Source organism: Chiloscyllium plagiosum, unplaced genomic scaffold (genome assembly GCF_037043375.1).
Source record: "Chiloscyllium plagiosum isolate Xiang-an unplaced genomic scaffold, Cpla_swu_hap1 HiC_scaffold_4, whole genome shotgun sequence".
Taxonomy (NCBI): domain Eukaryota; kingdom Metazoa; phylum Chordata; class Chondrichthyes; order Orectolobiformes; family Hemiscylliidae; genus Chiloscyllium; species Chiloscyllium plagiosum.
This window is the reverse complement of record NW_028270142.1, coordinates 60,645,045-60,667,065: the sequence shown is the minus strand read 5'-3', so window position 1 is coordinate 60,667,065 and position 22,021 is coordinate 60,645,045. Positions and strand designations below refer to the sequence as shown.

General features: G+C 40.3%; 1 protein-coding gene across 3 annotated transcripts in view; it reads right to left on the bottom strand.

Annotated features, from left to right (window-relative positions):
• LOC122549487 (sorting nexin-31-like) overlaps positions 1-22,021 on the bottom strand; it is a 128,110-nt gene that overhangs the window by 8,722 nt on the left and 97,367 nt on the right. For all 3 annotated transcript variants that reach the window (XM_087986285.1, XM_087986284.1, XM_087986286.1), the window contains 4 exons: positions 20,679-20,771; positions 15,103-15,306; positions 7,124-7,216; positions 4,534-4,608 (listed from right to left, as the gene is read on the bottom strand). In XM_087986285.1, the coding sequence (XP_087842411.1) occupies positions 4,534-4,608; positions 7,124-7,216; positions 15,103-15,306; positions 20,679-20,771 (465 nt within the window). The remainder of the gene's footprint in view (positions 1-4,533; positions 4,609-7,123; positions 7,217-15,102; positions 15,307-20,678; positions 20,772-22,021) is intronic.

The window sequence follows — 22,021 nt, the reverse complement described above, 5'->3', positions numbered from 1 at the left end:
TAACCAATTAGAATGTACAGAGTTAAAAATCACACAACACCAGGTTATAGTCTAACAGGTTTATTTGGAAGCTCTAGCTTTCAGAGTGTTGCTCCTTCATCAGGTGGTTGAGTTCTGAAAGCTAGCGTTTCCAAAGAAACCTGTTGGACTATAACCAGGTGTTGAGAGTTTTAACTTTGTACACCCCAGTCCAACATTGGCCCCTTCAAAATTAGAATGTGTGGAGTCTTACTCCTTCAGCTGAAGATTTCTGCATTGTTCATTTTGCTGTCTCCAATTGAAACTTTATTTCCCACCCTATTTCTCTAAATTGTTGGGCTTGAAGTTCACAAACCCCAATTTACCCTTCTTCTCAATTCTTCCCAGATACCCAGACTGTTCTGTTGTTCATTTAGGTTGCCTGTATCTTCATGCTGTTTCACACCTCCACTAACTGACAAGAGAGATCAATGAGTGTAAGGGCTAAATGAACATTCTAAACAATTGAACTCCATGCCAGTAAATCCTGGCCATGTGTGTTTGTCTCCAAAATCCAGCAATCTTCTTAAGTGTGAACCCAGATCTGAACTGTTGCTCTAAATTGGGATCACAGAGACAAGTCGACTGACTCTGAAACAAGTTCATGGACTATTGCATTTGTGTGACATACGCTTGCTGCACTAAGCCCTTCAACCCATCTGGCATGGTCCCTCTTCCTATTACACCAATCTTGGCTCTCCCTTATCTTTGTAGTCCCTGTACCAATTTAGTGCCAAATTATGACACTCCTCACACTTTACTCTGCCTGCTCCATGCCAACTCACTTACTATCCACCATAGACACACCTGAAGAAGCATACTGACATAACATGAAATCGGTCTCTATTGGTCAGTTTTAAAATATCCCTATTAAAACAGTTCACATCGATTTAAAAACAAAAATCAATGCAATGGAATTCCTTGAATTAATCTCTTCTGAAAACATTTCTATTCTAGAAGCATAAAAAAAATGCCCATTTAACATGCTGTGAAAAAAGGTTGTGTTACTGAGGATAAATCCCAAATTTTCACATTTAAAAAAAATTAAACTAAACAGTTAAGTTTTCACAGTTCTTTGACAGTCCCAAAGTTTATGTACTTCTTACACATAAAGCATGTATTCTTTTAGAATCCCCAAGTGCACAAGAAGGACAACTTACTTCTTCTAGTGGTGTTCTAGAACTAGGTCTAAAAGGAGTACCTTACCTCTCTTAAGGGGTACCCTAACTATTCAAGAAAATACATAAACAACAGACCTGCTCTAACTTGTAGGTAAATGGATGGAAATCAATAAAAACAACTCTATCCCAAGGCTCAAAACAACATTAGTATATTTCTTCTTTGAGTCTTAGACTTTAAATTTCATATTATTTAATCATCATTCGCATACATCAAGCAGACCAGATCATAGAGTCATGGAGATATACAGCACAGAAACAGACCCTCCAGTCCAATTCACCCATGCCGACCAGATCTAACTTAAACTTTCTAAACCTTTCCTATTCATATACCAATTCAGATGCCTTTTAAGTGTTGTAATTGTACCAGCCTCCACCATTTCCTCTGGCAGTTTATTTCATACACACACCACCTGCTTCATGAAAATGTTGCCTCTCAGGTACCTTTTAAATCTTTCCCCTCTCACCTTCAACCCGACGTCCTTTAGTTTTGGACTCCCTTCTCTTGGGAAAAGACCTTGGCTATTCACCTTATCCATGCCAGTCAGTCATGATTTTATAAATCTCAATAAGGTCACTTCTCAGTCTCCAAAGCTCAGGGAAAACAGACCCAGCCTATTCAGCCTCTCCCTATAGCTCAAACCCTCCAACATATTTGTTAAACTTGAGTGCAGAAAAGATTTACAACATCTTTCCTATAGGAGAGAGACCAGAATTGAATTGAGTATTCCAGAAGTCACCTAACCAATAACATGTATAGCTGCAACATGATATCCAAACTCCTATAGTCAAACCAATAAAAGGCAAGTGTACCGAAATGCCTTCTTCACAAATCTGTCTACATGTGGCTCCACCTTCTAAGGAACTATGAACCTGCACCTCAAGGTCTTTTTTTTTTCCAGTAACATTCCCAAGACAACCACCTGATGAAGGAGCAGCGCTCCGAAAGCTAGTGCTTCCAACTGGTGAAACATGATTTCCCATGCACAAAGCCATGTTGACTATCCCTAATTTGTCCTTGCCTTTCCAAGTACATGTAAATCCTCTCCCTCACCTCTCCAACAACCTATCCACTACTAACGTCAGGCTCACTGGTCTGTAGTTCCCTTGCTTTTCTTTACCATCTCTCTTAAATGACAGCACCATATTAACCATCCATGGCTATGGATGAAACAAATATCTCAGCAAGAGGTCCAGCAATCACTTCCCAGCTTTCCACAAATATCTGGGATGCACCTGATCAGGTCCTGGGTATTTTTCTGGCTTTATGCATTTTAAGACATCCAGTACCTCCTCTTCTGTATTATGAACACTTTAAGATATAACTGTTTATTTCTCCAAGTTCTCTAGTTTTCAAAACCTTCTTCACAGTAAATACTGACGTGAAATACTTGTTTCATTTCTCACCCATCTACTGTGATTCCACACATAGATAGCCACATTGATTTTTATGGGGCCCTAATATCTCCCTAGAAACGTATTTGTGGAATCTGTTTTGATTCTCCTTAACCCTATTTGCCAAAGCTATGTCATGTCCCTTTTTGCCCTCCTGATTTCCCATGAGTATTCTCCTGTTGCTCTTATACTCAATCCCAGCCATCTATATCTACTTCCTTCTTTTTGACCAGAACCTCAATTTCTCTAATTATCCAGCATTCCCTACAGCTTTCCAGCCAGACCCTTCACAGTGACAGGAACATACTGCTTCTGGACTGTCGTTAACACATTTTTGAAGGTCTTCCATTTTCTAATTTGTGGGCGGCACGGTGGCACAGTGGTTAGCACTGCTGCCTCACTGCGCCTGAGACCCGGGTTCAATTCCCGACTCAGGTGACTGACTGTGTGGAGTTTGCACGTTCTCCCCATGTCTGCGTGGGTTTCCTCCGGTGCTCCGGTTTCCTCCCACAGTCCAAAGATGTGCAGGTCAGGTGAATTGGCTATGCTAAATTGCCCGTAGTGTTAGGTTAAAGGGGTAAATGTAGGGGTATGGGTGGGTTGCGCTTCGGCGGGTCGGTGTGGACTTGTTGGGCCGAAGGGCCTGTTTCCACACTGTAAGTAATCTAATCTAATCTAATCTAATGTAATCTAATCTAATCTAACCACCCATTAAACTGCGAAATAGCCTCTCCTAGTCAATTTTTGAAATTCTTGCCTAATACCATCAAAATTGGCCTTAATCCAATTCAGTAGTTTGACTTTTAGATCAGGTCTATCCTTTTCCATAACTATTTAAAACCAGTGGAATTATGATCACTGGCCTCAAAGTGTTCCCTCATAGGCACCTCAGTCGTCATTTGCCCTGCCTTATTTCCCAAGGTTTAAAGCTTTTCAATATTTGAATACAATCTTAACTTGCCCAAAAGAAATGCATTGGATCATGCATTTACACAGTTGGTATCTGTGAGGACAACATTTTTCAAAATACTCAAAAGATCAAGGATGGAGAGTCATTCGACAGACATATTAAAAACTCAGACTTCACATGGTTAAGTGCATAACTCATTTAAACAAAAAAATTAAGTGATGTGATATTCTTATGCCAGATTAGGGGGAATCTTGATCCAAGTATGGACAAAACTCCAAGCCATGACAATTTACAGATTTTACATTTGTAGCATACAGTATTTAAAATTTTACCAAACTAGTGATGTGAAAGAAACATAGTTCTGTATCAACACAGTTGACAAAGTTCCTGATTAACAGGAAGTTTTGCAAATTCAGTAATGACTATCTGCCTTCTGTGACACTAGCTTGAGTATTGCTGGAGCCCCTAGCATTGCAGGTATTGCAAGCTACAGCCAGGGCAATAGGAAAGTTATGACTTTTGTGAACAATGGGAAAGCAGTCTCTCTCTCTCTAATTGATGAGCAAGAAGCAGAGGAAGAGCAAAGAAGGAAAGATAATTAATTAGATTCAGAGAGAAATAGAAAGGGAAAGAATGATTGGAAAAAGATGGAGCGAGACAAATGAATAAAAAACACAAATGTAAAACTTTGACATTTACAACATGCAACCAAATACTTAAATTGTTCCCATTCTGGAATTGCATTAACAATGAACACAATTGTATGTTCATTGTTAGTGTTTAATAGCACTTGTGTTAGGTTTGATCTTGTGGTAGGCTTGTGCAAATTCATCATTTTTAAAAACGAAAAGGCTAAGGGGAGGTATTGTTTGTGTAGAACAAAAAGTGGTGCAAATCAACCGGTAGGTTCTGGAGATTTGCAATTTTCAGTATCCCTCTTCAACGTCTGAACATAGGGCCGATGTGTGTGTTAATAAAGACTCACAACGCTAACATGCTGTGACAGAGTTAGGCACATTCTTTAATACTGACCATTTCTGTATATCCTGCAGATATCTTCAGTTTTTCTTTTACAATTTCTTGTATGCATCTACTAAGTAGAAAGGCCTGCAAAAGTTTATCATCAATAGTTATACCAGAAACAAGATATTATTGGTTCACATTTCAGTACATACACTGCTAGATCGATGGAACCATTATTTGTTATTTATCGATTTGCTAATTGCAAAACATGGACAGTTGAACTCATTCCCAACTAAATTCCCAATTACCTTGTTCTCTCTCCTTTCACACTGCATCTTCCAATCCCCCAACTTTACACAAAATCTCTTTACCTGGCACACCTCAGAGTGGGAATAAAGTCAAATGGATTAGGAGCATCAAACTATTCTCGCTCATCAACCTTGAGGATTGGTGGTTCAATGCCTAGGGAGCTCCACTCCACTAAATGCAAAAGTAATTTTGTTCAGAAGCAGAGCTGCAAGAAATACAAGTGAGAGATCCAAAGCACTGCAGTATAGAGTGGCAGGGTGGTCATTAGTGGGTTAAAAAAATACAATGCAATTGTAAACATTGAGTTCGGACATTGTGCTAACATAAAAGTAAAACAAAGGCCAAGTGCCTCCTATATAGTGGTGGGAAGAGGTTCAGATGTTTTTCATGCTCTTCGTTTGTCCAAGGTCAGCCTCAAATTGCCATTTATGGAGCTGAGGAATATGTTGCCCACTTCAAGCTCATTGCTAAAAGTGGTGTGCCTTGTCTGACAAAAAGGGACAATAAAGAAGCCATGTCCATAAAATTAACAGCTTTGGTAGCTTTTTTGTTCAACAGATTCAAGGGGCTTAAATTACCTTGATTGTTTTTGTACTTCTAGCAGTTAAGTGGTGAACATCTAAATGGTGGGGCAATTTTATTTGAACCTCACTACAACACACCCAACCCACCTCCTCCCATCACCTCCAACCTTGTCCAATGCTTCTTTTAATCTCACTTCACATTCTTTCGATTACTTATAAATGGAGCTTGTGGAACAGGAAATAGCTGCTCCAAATTCAAAAATATACTTTTCTTAATATTTTTATCACTAACTAAAAGGGATTATAGCAGATGGGAACCACACAGAAATTTATAACTTAGATTGTCCTATGTTTGGAAATAAAGTTAGACAAGAAAGGAGGGGAATAGTTATCGTGATAATCTGAAAGTACGTGGCAAATTTGTGATACATGACTAAAAATGGGAAAATGTTTAGGCATTTGTGGAGAAAACAATTTTTGGTCAACTTAATTTCAAAAGGGAACAGAGGGTAGAGGAAGAAGTAATTTTTACAAATTTAATGAAAGTAAAGGGTAACACTAAAGAAAAATTAATGGCATCTAATGCAGATTTCACAAAATGATTGAAATTTCCAATCCTATTTTCATTTTCTCTTTCTTCTATTGAAGAAAAGCTTCCACTCTATTATTTGTTGACATTTTCATTTTGAATCATTATTGCTGGCAGTTTTTATTTAATCAACATTGTGGTTGTTTGTTGAACAATACAGGAACTGAGTTCCTTAGACATGGTTTATCATTGTCCTTCTAATGATCAAATCAACTCCAGCTAAACAAGCCCCTCAAAAGGAGAAAAACCAATAGAATGAAGGATGAACCTAATAGGACAAATAGCCTCCTTCAACTATACTCGTCTTGAAAGAAACTTGAGCCAAGATCCTAATTAAGATCCTATGTGAGGAGTATTCATTCCATATGGTAGTTACCAAAGTGGCCCAAACCAACACATGTTTTTGAGCAGAGTACAGACTAAGAGTTTAAAAAGAAAACACTTAACAACTGCAAGGTGTTTCATTACTGAAAGGGTTGCAATAAACTCACTCCTATTCCTTGGAAACTGCTACATACTACAAATGCAGTAGGACAGGATCTCTGTTGACTACATGGCCCCACTGTCCGCACTGTAGTCAGCAATTTAACATAGGTTTTTCAAATCCTAGTATTGAGTGACACAAGTACACTAAAACAGAGAAATATCACAGTGCCACTACGATGTTGGGTCAAAAGCTTGGAACTGCCTATTAGTACTGCTCAGGGCATCACCCCAAGATGGACTGCAGAGTTTCCTGATGGCAGCTCACCACTACCTCAAATAGGGATGAGCAACAACTGGTGGCATTGCCAATAAAATCATGTCCCATGAATTAAGAAAGGCTTTTCCAATCCATCATTAAAAAGCCAGAAATCAAAGATCCCAGCATTTACAGCAATAATAAAATAGTTTATTTCATAATTGACCATGGTGATGATCATAGCATTGCTTCAAAGTTCCTGCATGAAACTGAAAAACATTGATAGAATAGAAAGTGTACTTATAAACTTCATTAAAATATCTTATGCTCATAAGCTACTATAGAATATTAAACGCATATCAATGAAAAGGAGAAACATCCTCAATTCCAACAAGCACAAGCTTCAGAAAGCTTGCACGCAAATTGTTGCCTCAAGATTTGGATTAATTTTTAATAGACTAAAACACGGTTAACAAACATGCTAGAGAAACATCAAAATATAGCTCAGTCTGACTAACATCTGCTATACTGTTACAGCACCAGCACTGAACCAACCTGGTATGTGTAAATTGTAATCCATTGCCTGAAATCTTGACTATCTTGGTATTCAAAACTCAGTTTCGGTTTCAGTTCTGTTTCTTCTGTTATCTATGAAAGAAAAATAAAAACTGGAAATCATTTGCATGGTGTTAAAATCAGACAACAGTAAACACATGAAAAATCAAATCAAGGGTTGATCATTAAGAGCTGAATTCCCTCGATTTAATTCTAATGTTCTTGACACTGAAAACAAAACCCTAATCATATCATTTGATTTTGATTATAATTAAAGACAATTCTGAAAGTTAAGCTCCTTTGTTTCCCACCCATCCTTGTTACAGACAGCTGCTCTTTTATTCAAAATTAACACAAAAACACGAGGTGGCCTGGTGTGAACTCCTAGCCTTGTACCTAAGATGGCTTTGGAAATGGCTTCTTTGTATGCTTTTTGTTGTACTCATGTATCCCTGTACTTGAGTACATGTGACAATAAATCAAATTCTAACATTGAAGCATCTACTTTTCCATAATTTAAGAAAGCACCATTAGAGATTTAAGCCTTCACAAATACAGTAATATGTAATGTAACAGCTTTCTGGACAAACCACATCCACCAGAACAAAATCAAGAAGCATTGCCCATGTGCAATTAGAAGATATGCTTTTGGTTTCCAAGTAAGGAATTGGATTGGTTGTAGCATTCATGGTGAAGAAAGGACATTGTTTAATCAGCAGTCAAGATTAGAGTGCTGTTGGAAAAGTACAGCAGGTCAGGCAGCATCTGAGGAGCAGGAAAATTGACGTTTCGGGTAAAAGCCCTTCATTAGGAATGAGGCAGGGAGCCTCCAGGGTGGAGAGATAAATGGGAGGTGCTGGGGCTGGGAGAAGGTACCTAAGAATGCAATAGGTGGATGGAGGTGGGGGATGAGGGTGATAGGTCGGAGAGGAGGGTGGAGCAGATAGGTGGTAAAGGAAGATTGGCAGGTAGGACAGGTTATGAGGATGGTGCTGAGCTGGCATGTTGGAACTGGGGTAAGGTGGTGGGAGGGGAAATGAGGAAACTGATGAAGTCCACATTGACGCCCTGGGGTTGAAGCGTTTAGAGGCAGAAGATGAGGCATTCTTCCTCCAGGCGCCAGGGTGGTGAGGGAGTGGCGGTGGAGGAGGCCCAGGACCTGCATGTCCTCAGCAGAATGGGAGGGGGAGTTGAAATGTTCGGCCATGGTGGGGTTGATTGGTGCGGGTGTCCTGGAGATGTTCCCTAAAGGGCTAATTCCCTAATTGTTTATCAGCTGCTGGAGCTGGTTGGAAGGATTTGCACTGAATCTCAATAGTTAATTAGTTGGGCAAAGTTAAAAATCACACAACACAAGGTTATAGTCCAACAGGTTTAATTGGAAGCACACTAGTTTTCGGAGCACCGATCCTTCTGATCACCTGATGAAGGAGCGGCGCTCCGAAAGCTAGTGTGCTTCCAATTAAACCTGTTGGACTATAACCTGGTGTTGTGATTTTTAACTTTGTACACCGGCATCTCCAAATCATAATTAGTGAGAAGCGCTGAAGAGTAATAAGAGTGTAATTACAGTGGAAGCGGTTCAGTAAAAAGGTTCATTAGATTAAAATTCCAGATATGAAAGGCTCGTATTGAGGAGATTTTGAGCAGTTTAAGCTTATGCTCGCTCGAGTTCAGAAAAATTAAGGGAAATCAAATTGTGGTATTTAAGATGTTAAAGGGGATTGACAAAGTAGATGTAGAAGGTGGTTTCCCTTTGTGGGGCAGTTTAGAAAGAGAGGTCATTGTTTTAAACCCCTTAGCCTAAAACGAAAGGGAGGAGAAATTACTTTTCCCTAAGGATTGTGTATCAGTGGAATTCACTACTCCAGAGTGAGGGGGATTCCGGGACACTGAATAAGTTTAATGAGGACATTGACCTGTTTCTAATTTAAAATCTAAGGGTTGAGAGGAGTGGGCAGGGAAGAGAAGGTAAGGCCAAGATTAGATCGTATTAAGTGACAGAACAGGTTCAGGAGACCGAATTGCTTACTCCCGCTCTGAATTCTTAAGTAAGTGCAGAGTTTGGTTGAAACTTTATTGCTGGAACAGCACAGCAGGTCAGGCAGCATCCAGGGAACAGGAGATTCGACGTTTCGGGCACAGGCCCTTCTTCAGGAAGAAAGTGGCAATAACTTGGAAAGGTAAGTCTTTGGAATTTGGAAGAGGGTGTCAGTAATAAGGTTAGAGTAAAAGACAAAACAGTATATTAATGAGTGCATAAGTAATAGTAGACAGTAAACAATTCAGGGGAACTGGGCTGTTGATTGGGAGAATTCGAAATAATTAATAATTGAGAGGACACTGGGATGCAGCTAGCTATGGGGAGGTTGTGGAAGATTCAAAGGGATAAAAAAAAGTCTTTGGTAATAGTGGATATTGGGATAATAGAGTTTGGAGCATAGGTTGGTTAGATGTGAATTTAAATGAAAAACAAAAGGATAGGGGAGGAGAGGGATTTGACATAATTGAGTTGCAATTATATAGATCATGCTTATAATCTGAGAAAAATGGTGTAAAAAATAAAGGCATTATTGAAGTTTTCTTTTTAAAGAAATGGTACATGATAGTATGGAAGCAGAACATGGTTGTATTTCAATTGGGAAAGCAACAGGGTCAAAGTGGAACCCTTGCCACTACTGTCTCTATGTTTCGTAACTGAAGAACTTGCCATTTTAAAGGGATGCTGGCGAACCCTGAGCAAGAACCTGAAAAGGGTAAAGGAAGCATGTGACGTTTCTGAGAGGAACCTTGAAATGGACATTACACCCTTTATTAACTGTCACAAGGATCCTAATACTTCTTTATATGCCAACATCTCTGGTGGTCATCTGAGAGTCTTAGAGTCATAGAGACGTACAGCATTGAAACAGATCCTTCAGTCCAACCCGTCCATGCCAGCCAAATATCCTAACCCAATCTAGTCCCACCTGCCAGCACCAGGCCCATAACCCTCCAAACCATTCCTATTCATTTACCCATTAAAATGCCTCTTAAATGTTGCAATTGTACCAGCCTCCACCACTTCCTCTGGCAGCTCATTCCATACAGGCACCACCCTCTGCGTGAAAAACTTGCCCCTTAGGTCTCTTTTATATCTTTCCCCTCTCACCCTAAACATATGCCCTCTAGTTCTGGACTTCCCCACCCCAGGGAAAAGATTTTGTCTATTTATCCTCTCCATGCCCCTCATGATTTTGTAAACCTCAATAAGGACACCCGTCAACCTCCGACGCGCCAGGGAAAACAGCCCCAGCCTATTCAGCCTCTCCCTATAGCTCAAATCCTCCAACCCTGGCAGCATCCTTGTAAACCTTTTGTGAATCCTTTCAAGTTTCACAACATCTTTCCAATAGGAAGGAGACTAGAACTGCACACAATATTCTAACAGTGGCCTAACTAATGTCCTGTACAGCTGCAACATGACCTCCCAACTCCTCCACTCAATACTCTGACCAATGAAGGAAAGCATACCAAACGCCTTCTTCACTATCCTATCTACCTGCAACTCCACTTTCAAGGAGCCATGAACCTGCACTCCAAGGTTTTTGTTCAGCAACACTCCCTAGGTCTTTATTATTTAAATCCTGCTAAGATTTGCTTTCCCAAAATGCAGCACCTCGCATTTATCCGAATTAAACTCCATCTGCCACTTCTCAGCCCATTGGTCCATCTGCTCAAAATCCTGTTGTAATCTGAGATAACCCTCTTCGCTGTCCACTACACCTCCAATTTTGGTGTCATCTGCAAACTTACTAACTGTACCTCTTATCCTCGCATCCAAATCATTTATGTAAATGACAAATAGTGGACCCAGCACCAATCCTTGTGGCACTCCACTGGTCACAGGCCTCCAGTCTGAAAAACAACCTTCGACCACCACCCTCTGTCTTCTACCTTTGTGTCAGTTCTGTATCCAAATGGCTATTTCTCCCTGTATTCAGTGAGATCTAACCTTGCTAATCAGTCTCCCATGGGGAACCTTGTCAAACACCTTAGTGAAGTCCACAGATCACATCTACCGCTCTGCCCTCTTCAGTCCTCTTTGTTACTTCTTCAAAAAACTCAAATCAAGTTTGAGAGTTATGATTTCCCATGCACAAAGCCATGTTGACTATCCCTAATCAGTCCTATCCTGTCCCTCAGGATTCCCTCCAACAACTTGCCCACCACCACGTCAGGCTCACTGGTCTATTGTTCCCTGGATTGTCCTTACAACCCTTAAACAGTAGCACCACGTTAGCCAACCTCCAGTCTTCCAGCACCTCACCTGTGACTATCGGTGGCAGTGGTTAGCACTGCTGCCTCACAGTGCCAGAGACCCGGGTTCAATCCCCGCCTCAGGCAACTGACTGTGTGAAGTTTGCACATTCTCCAGTGTTTGCATGGGTTTCCTTCGGGTGCTCCGGTTTCCTCCCACAGTCCAAAAATGTGCAGGTTAGGTGAATTGGCTATGCTAAATTGCCCGTAGTGTTAGGTGCAGGGGTAAATGTAGGGGAATGGATCTGGGTGGGTGTGCTTTGGCGGATCGGTGTGGACTTGTTGGGCTGAAGGGCCTGTTTCCACACTAAGTAATCTAATCTAATCTAATCTAATCTAGAAAAAATATCTCAGCAAGAGGCCCAGCAATCACTTCTCTAGCTTCCCAAAGAGTTCTAGGATACACCTGATCAGGTCCTGGGGATTTATCCACCTTTATGTGTTTCAAGACATCCAGTACTTCCTCCTCTGTAATATGGACATTTTGCAAGGTGTCACCATCTATTTCCCTACTTTCTACATCTTCTATATCCTTTTTGACAGTAAATACTGAAGCAAAATACTCATTTAGTATCTCCCCATCTCCTGCGGCTCCACACAAAGGCCACCTTGTTGTTCTTTGAGGGGTCCTATTCTCTCCCTAGTGACCCTTTTGTCCTTAATGTATTTGTAAAAGCCCTTTGGATTCTCCTTAATTCTATTTGCCAAAGCTATCTCATGTCCCCGTTTTGCCCTCCTGATTTCCATCTTAAGTGTACTCCTACTGCCTTTATCCTCTGAGGATTCACTCTATCTATGCTATCTATACCTGACATATGCTTCCTTCTTTTTCTTAACTAAACCCTCAATTCCTTTAGTCATCCAGCATTCCCTATACCTACCAGCCTTTCCTTTCAGGAATATACTTTCTCTGGATTCTCGTTATCTCATTCCTGAAGACTTCCCATTTTCCAGCCATCCCTTTACCTGCAAATATCTGCCCCAATCAGCTTTTGAAAGTTCTTGCCTAATACCATCAAAATTAGCCTTTCTCCAGTTTAGAACTTCAACTTTTAGATTTGGTGTTTCTATTTCCATCACTATTTTAAAACTAATAGAATTATGGTCGCTGGTCCCAAAGTGCTCCCCCACTGACACCTCAGTCACCTGCCCTGCCTTATTTCCCAAGAGTAGGTCAAGTTTTGCACCTTCTCTAGTAGGTACATCCACATACTGAATCAGAAAATTGTCTTGTACACATTTAAATTCCTCTCCATCTAAACCCTTCACACTATGGCAGTCCCAGTTTATGATTGGAAAGTTAAAATCCCCTACCATAACCACCCTATTATTCTTACAGATAGCTGAGATCTCCTTACAAATTTGTTTCTCAATTTTCCTCTGACTATTAGGGGGTCTATAATACAATCGCAATAAGGTGATCATCCCTTTCTCATTTCTCAGTTACACCCAAATAACTTCCCTGGATGTATTCCCATGAATATCCTCCCTCAGCACAGCTGTAATGGTATCCCTTATCAAAAACACCACTCCCCCCTCCTCTCTTGCCTTCCTTTCTATCCTTCCTGTAGCATTTGTATCCTGGAACATTAAGCTGTCCATCCCTGAGCGATGTTTCTGTAATTGCTATGATATCCCAGTCCCATGTTTCTAATCATGCCCGGAGTTCATTTGCCTTCCCCATTCGGCCCCTTGCTTTGAAATAAATGCAGTTTATATCATTAGTTCTACCTTGTCCCTGCCTGCCCTGCCCTGACTGTTTGACTTTCTTCTGTTCTCAACTGTACCAGTCTCAGATTGATCTCTTTCCTCACTATCTTCCTCCTCCTCCTCCTCCTCCTCCTCCCCCCACCCCCCCAACCCACATGTTGACTGATAACAACCATGGAGGAGAAAGTGAGGACTGCAGATGATGGAGATCAGAGCTGAAAATGTGTTGCTGGAAAAGCGCAGCAGGTCAGGCAGCATCCAAGGAGCAGGAGAATCGACGTTTCGGACATGAGCCCTTCTTCAGGAATCCTGAAGAGGACTCATGCCCGAAACGTCGATTCTCCTGCTTCTTGGATGCTGCCTGACCTGCTGCGCTTTTCCAGCAACACATTTTCAGCTCTGATAACAACCATGGCAAATTGTCTGACTTTATGACTGCACAAAAAGCAAATTAAGGCAGGAGGTACTGTAAGCATTTAAAGTGCTGCTTAGAAGGCAAAATTCCAAAGACTGAAGGGAAGGATGTCCCTGGCCCAACTATCTTAAGCTGTTTCACCAATTAACTTCCCTCCATTGTAAGGTTAGAAGTAAGGATTTTCGCTGATGACTGCACAATGTTTAGTACTATTCATGACTCCTCAAAAACTGAAGCAGTCCATGTCCAAATGACACCCTAAGTGATACTGTAATTAATGTTGAGTCTAAGGACCTATGTATTTGTAGGATTGAGATAAACCACTATTGAGACTTCTCAAGAGGTGTAGAAAATATAATTTAATGCATGAGACCAGTATGTACAAGTTTTGCTATTTTGCCTAACTTGTCAAAAAGACTACAAGGATTCAAATGTCTTCTCCATTGGGACCACATGCTTGATTCTCCACCCACAACTGTGATGATATTATTATTGGGTGGAGTCCATTCAGTTTCCAACAATAATCCTTTTAGAACTGTTATTTTATGCAATACTGTGTTTTCTAACCAAACAATAAGCCTCACGGTTATTTCCAATTCTCTGCATTCAACATTTTCGATCGTCTTCTCTTGTTCAGAAGATTATGAGATACCTTTTGGACATGCATGTAGACAACTCCCAAAAGAATCAAAATAGATTAGTAAATATTTTGCCAGGCTGAATTTCTTTCACCAGCTTAAAGTCATTTAAAGTTATTTTATTCCTAAGTAAGTGCTCATTGTTTATACAGTTTCCAAATATTGATATCTTAAAAGGTTGTTCAAGCCTCAAAGGGTTGGTAGTTGTTTAAAGAACTAATTCGCAAGAAATGGTCTGTTTTATTTTCCAACTGTCAAATAAATCTTAAATACACATGCTCCTTCTCACGATCAGTGAATAGACTTAACAGAGTGACAGCCATACATGGTTTATTTGATACTTCAATGTTGTTTATTCCAAAATACTTTGGAAAAGGTAGAAGTGACACCTCTTCCTCATAGGATGTAGCAGCAACAAAAATAGAAATGTAAATAAAACAATGAGTAAATATTTGTCCAAAGTTTCACAGAAGGTCAATACGTTTCACCAGAAATACAGCAATCTTATCAAGTCCCTAGGATGGGGGGGGGGATTCAAAACTAGGGGGTATATTTTTAGGGTGAGAGGAGAATGTTTTAAAAAGGCATGAGGGGCAATTTTCCTTTTTGAACACAGAGTGGTTTGGGTGTGGAATGGACTGCCAGTGGAAGAAGTGAATGCAGACTAATTACATTTTCAAAGACATTTGGATAACTTCATGAATCGGAAAGGTTTGGAGGGATATGGGCCAAGTGGGACTAGTTTAGTTTGGGAACATGGTCAGCGCAGACTGGTTGGACCAAAGGGTCTATTTCCATGCTGTATGATTCTATGACACATGGCACACTGGTATTTTAAACATACTTGTACGTCCACCTATATCGACCTGACATATTTGATAAAAATTTGGCTAAAAATATTTTTAAAAGTTACTAACCTGCAGATAGATTTTCCAGCATCTTATTCTATTAACCTTGAAGCTAACCTCCTTGATGTGGTTACTTGGTAACTGGATGCAGCAATTAATCTCATCATTGCCCACACGAACAACAGAAGGAGAATTAGGTTCTGGATAATCACAGGTGCAGGCCTCAAACAGTACATATCCATAGAACTTTACTTCCTCTATAGTTTCAAGGAACTGAAAGATAACAATTTTGAATAAATTATTAATATACAATTTTCTGTCTGTAACTCAGCAACACTGCTGGCAAATGGACAATATGCATATCTTCAACAAAAGAATATTCCAAGGCCTTTCATAGGACCATTATCAAGCAACACTTAGTACAAAACTCCATTAAAGAAGTCAGGATAGATAAGCAACAAATTATAAGGAGTGAGGAGTGTCTTAAAGTTAGAAAGAAAGATGGTGAATTGCAGAAAGGGAACGACAGAGCGTTATGGTCAACAATGGTGAAGGCAAGTCTACTGCAAAGATCGCACTTGACAAAGTGAGTGCGTTGGGGAATGTGCCAATTAGAAATCCATTGTCAAGTGTATTCATTTGCAATACTCTATAGCAATTAGTTTTCATCTTGATCTACTTGATATGGAATGCTTAGTTCAAAAATTGGAAATATTCAAGGACCAGAATTGTGGCCTGACAATATTGAGGGTGTTGGCTGGAGGAGGTTATATAGATATGATGGTGTGTGGCCATGGATGATTTTGGAAAGAATATTGAACATAACATGCAGTACAGGCCCTTCGGCCCCTCAATGTTGCGCTGCCCTGTCATACTAATCTGAAGCCCATCCCACCTACACTATTCCATATACCTGTCCAATAAAACAGATGAAGATAGATAGGAAAATTGAGGAGTTGCTAAACCAGAAACTAATGTTGGTCTCGAAGGACAATGAATGAACAAGAACTGCATGAACGAGGACACAGATAGCAGATTTTTAGATAGCTTAGTGGTGGGAGGAGAGTCCATTATCAGTGTTTCTCTAGTTATCAAATGCCTAAGAATTAGGCAAAAATCAGTTAGCATGACTGTTCTCCCCTCCCTCCAATCTGGAATACAGTTGAGACCTGTTATAACAGGATCTTTTGGTCAAGCAACTCAAAAGTCTGCAAACAGGCTATAAGGTGATAATATACAGGAACAGAATCAGGCCATTTGGTTAGAGTCTGTTCCACCATTCAACCAGGGCTGACATGTTTTGCAACCTCTTGCCTTCTCCCTATAAACTTTGAGCTTCTTAATAATTAATAACCTATCTATTTCTGTCTTAAATACATTCAAGCACATGGCCTCCATAGCCTTCTGTGGCAATGAGTTTCACAGTTTCACCACCCTCTGGCTTAAGAAATCCCTCCTCATCTCAGTTCTAAATTATTGTCCCTTCACTCAGAGGCTTTGCCCTTAGGTCCTAGACTTTTCTACTGGTGGAAACATCATCTCCACATCCAATCTATCCAGAATTCTCAGCACTCTGAAAGTTTCAATGAGATCCCTGCCTCATCTTTCTAAACTCCATAGAGTACAGACCAAGAGTCCCGAACTGCTCCTCATTTGACGAGCCCTTCATAGAACATAGAACATAGAACAATACAGCACAGAACAGGCCCTTCGGCCCACGATGTTGTGCCAAACATTTGTCCTAGCTTAAGCACCCATCCATGTACCTATCCAATTGCCACTTAAAGTTCACCAATGATTCTGACTCTGCCACTCCCACAGGCAGCACATTCCATGCCCCCACCACTCTCTGGGTAAAGAACCTACCCCTGACATCTCCCCTATACCTTCCACCCTTCACCTTAAATTTATGTCCTCTTGTAACACTCTGTTGTACCCGGGGAAAAAGTTTCTGATTGTCTACTCTATCTATTCCTCTGATCATCTTATACACCTCTATCAAGTCACCTCTCATCCTTCTCCGTTCCAATGAGAAAAGGCCTAGCATGCTCAACCTATCCTTGTACGACCTATTCTCCATTCCAGGCAACATCCTGGTAAATCTTCTCTGCACCCTCTCCAAAGCTTCCACATCTTTCCTAAAGTGAGGTGACCAGAACTGCACATAGTACTCCAAATGTGGCCTAACCAAAGTCCTGTACAGTTGCAACATCACTTCACGACTCTTGAATTCAATCCCTCTGCTAATGAACGCTAATACACCATAGGCCTTCTTACAAGCTCTATCCACCTGAGTGGCAACTTTCAAAGATCTATGAACATAGACCCCAAGATCCCTCGGCTCCTCCACCTTACTAAGAACCCTACCGTTAACCCTGTATTCCGCATTCTTATTTGTCCTTCCAAAATGGACAACCTCACACTTGGCAGGGTTGAACTCCACCTGCCACTCCTCAGCCCAGCTTTGCATCATATCTAAGTCCCTTTGCAGCCGACAACAGCCCTACTCACTATCCACAACTCCACCAATCTTTGTATCATCTGCAAATTTACTGACCCACCCTTCGACTCCCTCTTCCAAGTCATTAATAAAAATTACAAAAAGCAGAGGACCCCGAACTGATCCCTGCGGAACTCCACCTGTAACTGGGCTCCAGGCTGAATATTTACCATCTACCACCACTCTCTGACTTCGACCGGTTAGCCAGTTTTCTATCCAACTGGCCAAATTTCCCTCTATCCCATGCCTCCTGACTTTCCGCATAAGCCTACCATGGGGAACCTTATCAAATGCCTTACCATGAGGAACCTTATCCATGTATACTACATCCACTGCTCTACCCTCATCCACATGCCTGGTCACCTCCTCAAAGAATTCAATAATACTTGTAAGGCAAGACCTACCCTTCACAAATCCGTGCTGGCTGTCCCTAATCAAGCAGTGTCTTTCCAGATACTCATAAATCCTATCCCTCAGTACCCTTTCTATTACTTTGCCTACCACTGAAGTAAGACTAACTGGCCTGTAATTCCCGGGTTTATCCCTATTCGCTTTTTTGAACAGGGGCACAACATTCGCCACTCTCCAGTCCCCTGGTACCACCCCTGTTGACAGTGAAGACGAAAAGATCATTGCCAACGGCTCTGCAATTTCCTCTCTTGCTTCCCACATAATCCTAGGATATATCCCGTCAGGCCTGGGGGACTTGTCTATCCTCAAGTTATTCAAAATGTCCAACACATCTTCCTTCCTAACAAGTATCTCCTCTAGCTTACTAGTCCATTTCACACTCTCCTCTTCAACAATACGGTCCCTCTCATTTGTAAATACTGAAGAAAAAAGTGCTCATTCAAGACCTCACTTATCTCTTCCGACTCAATACACAGTCTCCCACTACTGTCCTTGATCGGACCTACCCTCGTTCTCGTCATTCTCATCCCTAGGATCATTTTTGTAAATCTCCTCTGGACCGTCTCCAATACTAGCATATTCTTCCTCAGATATGGGACCCAAAACTGCTCACAATATTTCAAATGCAGTCTGACTAGACCCTTGTACAACCTCAACAGTACATCCCTGCCCTTGTATGTTGGCCCTCTTAAAATGGATGCTAACATTGTATTTGCCTCCCTAACTGCTAACTGAACATACACATTAATCTTAAGAGAATCCTGAACTAGCACTGCCAAGTCCCTTTGTGCTTCAGATTTTCAAAGCCTTTTCCCATTTAAACAATAGTCTACACATCTATTCTTCCAACCAAAGTACATAACCTCCTGGATAATCGTCTTCTATTTGTCACTTTTTTGCCCACTCTCATAATATGCCCAATTCCTTCTGCTGCCTTCCCATTTCCTCAACACTACCTGTCCCTCCACCTATCCTTGTGACATCTGCACACTTAGCAACAATGCCTTCAGTTTCTTTGACCAGATAGTTAATGTGTAACATGAATCATTGTGGTCCAATGTCACTGGGGAACTCCACTAGTCACTGGCTGTATTCCTGAAAAAGATTCCTTTATCGCCACTCTCGGTCTTCTGCCAGTCAGCCAATCCTCAATCCACTAACACCTTTTCTTATTTAACAGCGTCCTGTGAGGCTTCTTATCAAAGGCTTTCTGGTAATCAGAACAGGATGTATGCATTGGCTCTCCTTTATCTAATTTTCTTACTAACTACTCAAGATTTCTAATAGATTTGTCAAGTATGACCTTCCCTTGAGTAAGCTGTGCTGACTTAGCCCTATTTTATCATGCACTTCCAAGTATTCTGCAATCTCATTCTGAATAATGGACTCAAAGTTTACCAATGACCAATGTCAGGCTAACCAGCCCATAGTTTCCTGTTTTCTGCCTCCCTCCCTTCTTAAACAGGAGTGTTACATTAGCCATTTTTCAGTCCTCTGTGACTCTCCCCAACTCCATCCAGTCTTTCCTGAAATATCACCAGCAATGCCTATACAATCTCTTAAGATTGATTTATCACAGTTACATAGGACATCATTTGTGATTTTGTAAAAACAGGTTCTGTGGGCAGGGGCAGAAACCTGACTGGAGTTATTTGAACTTGAGCTCCAAGGATGACAGACACAAATTTGTTTGAGTCAACAGGTCCAAAGACATTACAGCAAAATGAATGGGGCAGTATTTGCAAGGATGGTGGGGCTGAGGTTTGATTTGGGTTTTAAAAACCATGAACCTGCAAGGTGAAAGTCAATTAAAGATACTTCTGTCTATCCAAAACTTGATGTTGGAGAAGCAGTCTTATAAGTTAGAAACATTGGAGTCGTCACGAGAGGTTGGAAAAGCTAGGTGTCAAACTAATACTGCTCCTGGATAATGCTTAAATAAGGAATTGCATGTCGATGAGAAGTTGGCCAAGGATAAATCCTGGAGGGACACTAGAGGTAACTTAATAAGAGTGCATAAATAAATCTATTGTAAGTGGTATCCTGGTTACAATTGGATTTATTAGAGCAGAACCCAGCCAGCTGGACAGTATTGAAAAACAATGGTATGAAAGGCTGCAGCCAAGTCAAGAACAACACAGGGAAAATTTACCTTTTTGTGACAAAACACACAAGGTGCTACTTGTGACTTTGGTAGAGTTGGTTCGGTACTTTAGCAGAAGCAGAATATTAGAGGAATTAAAATGTGCTATGGATAAACATTATATTTTTCAGGCCTCACCAAATCCATACAGAAGCAATAAAGTTCTCTCACTGGAAGGCCTCCAGTTGACTGCTTGTTAATTAATTATCATTAGTCAGCATCATCACTGCCACAAGTGCATACATTATGAATTCTTGCTATAAAAGAAAATAATTTGCTGGATTGAAGCTTTGTGGCCTGCCTGGCTATTAAAATCTGCTTACAATGGGTACACTTCAGCAGGAAAAAGGGGAGCTAGGAATTTTAATACATCAAGTGTCAGTGTATCTTGTTAATCAATATACGATTTAAGCATTATTGTACAAACAGTGGGAAGAGTGAGGAAGAGGATAAACTCAATGTACAGAAAGTAAATAAAAAGTTGAACTGAAAAAAAGTCGAAGGATAGAAATTTTGTGGCAGTTTACAATTTATGGGTTAATCCCTTCCATGTCACAAGGTTCTGAACAATTTGCATAAAATTAATATTACCTCTCTCTTCATTTCTGCATCTTGGAAAGCTTTCAGCTGCTGGTATTGTTCCTTAGTAGGACTAACCCAGCCTCGCTCCAGCTCATATGTAGCCTGAGATTAGGTGAATAAGAGGGAAGAAAAATAATAAAATTCCTGTTTATATTTTACAATTTTCCAAAGGGTGAATTCCTGTAAATATCTTACACAAACGAGGCAAAATTCCACTGTGTCTTCACTTCAGCTGACACAAACAAACAGACAACAGATAATTATTGTCTGATTTTGATTACACAACGGCAATCCAAAGAGCTTCAAAATCATACATAACTGAAAGGTGGATCTTGATAAATGATCATCCAAACTGTGCCAAGAACCTCTGTTTTGGCACAAATTGTCATAGGTGTAATAAATACTTTTATTTCTCAATTTTCTACTAACGACAAAAATTTTTTTAAGAATCTGCCATGAAACTGTTAAATAGGGCAAAGTTCTATAATTTAATTTTCTAAAAACTCTGCATTATATACCTCTTAAAGCATTGGTAACCTCGTGCAATTTAAATTTGAAAAAATATTATCTGCACAAAAATAAACGTTGTTCTATAACATTTACTTCACAATTTTTAGTTACTCCCAAATGAAGTGAAAAATGATGTGAAGAAACTATATAGAACCATTTACTGGTTTCATTGACGTAAAACAAAACATCTCAAAATATTTCATTATGGCATTTAGAATAATGGACCCAAATATTATTTAATTGGAAAAATACTACAGCAAAAAGCTACAGCACAGAGGAATTTGAGTCCTTGTGCATATATCACACAAAATCTAGAACCCAAATTCAGCAGGTAATAGGGAAGGCAAGTAGAATGTCAAGGCCCACTGTCAAGGAAAGTCACCAGCATTCTCAAAGATCCATCCCACCCTGGCAATGTTTTTCTACAACCTCTACCATTGGGGAGAAGTACCGAAGCTTGAACACACGCTTCCCAGTTCGAAACAGTTTCTACCCTACTGTTGTTATAATACTGAATGGACTCGCAAACTCTTAATATTTGCCTGTACCTGTGTTTTTATTTTTAGCGCTGTTTACCTATTATTTACTTATCTATGCTACTTAACTCTGTGATCTGTCTGTATTGCTCACAAAGAATTTTATTGTTAAGTTCATTTTAAAAGATGAGGAGAAGGTACGAGAATGGGTTTGAGAAAGATATCAGTCATTATGAAATAGCAGAGCAGCCCATTGGGCCAAATGGCCTAATTCAACTCTTATGTCTTATGCTCTTAAAAGACTTAAATAATGATTAAGTTTTATAACCAGTCGATAGTAATCTGAAATTGTCAATTAAAATCTTG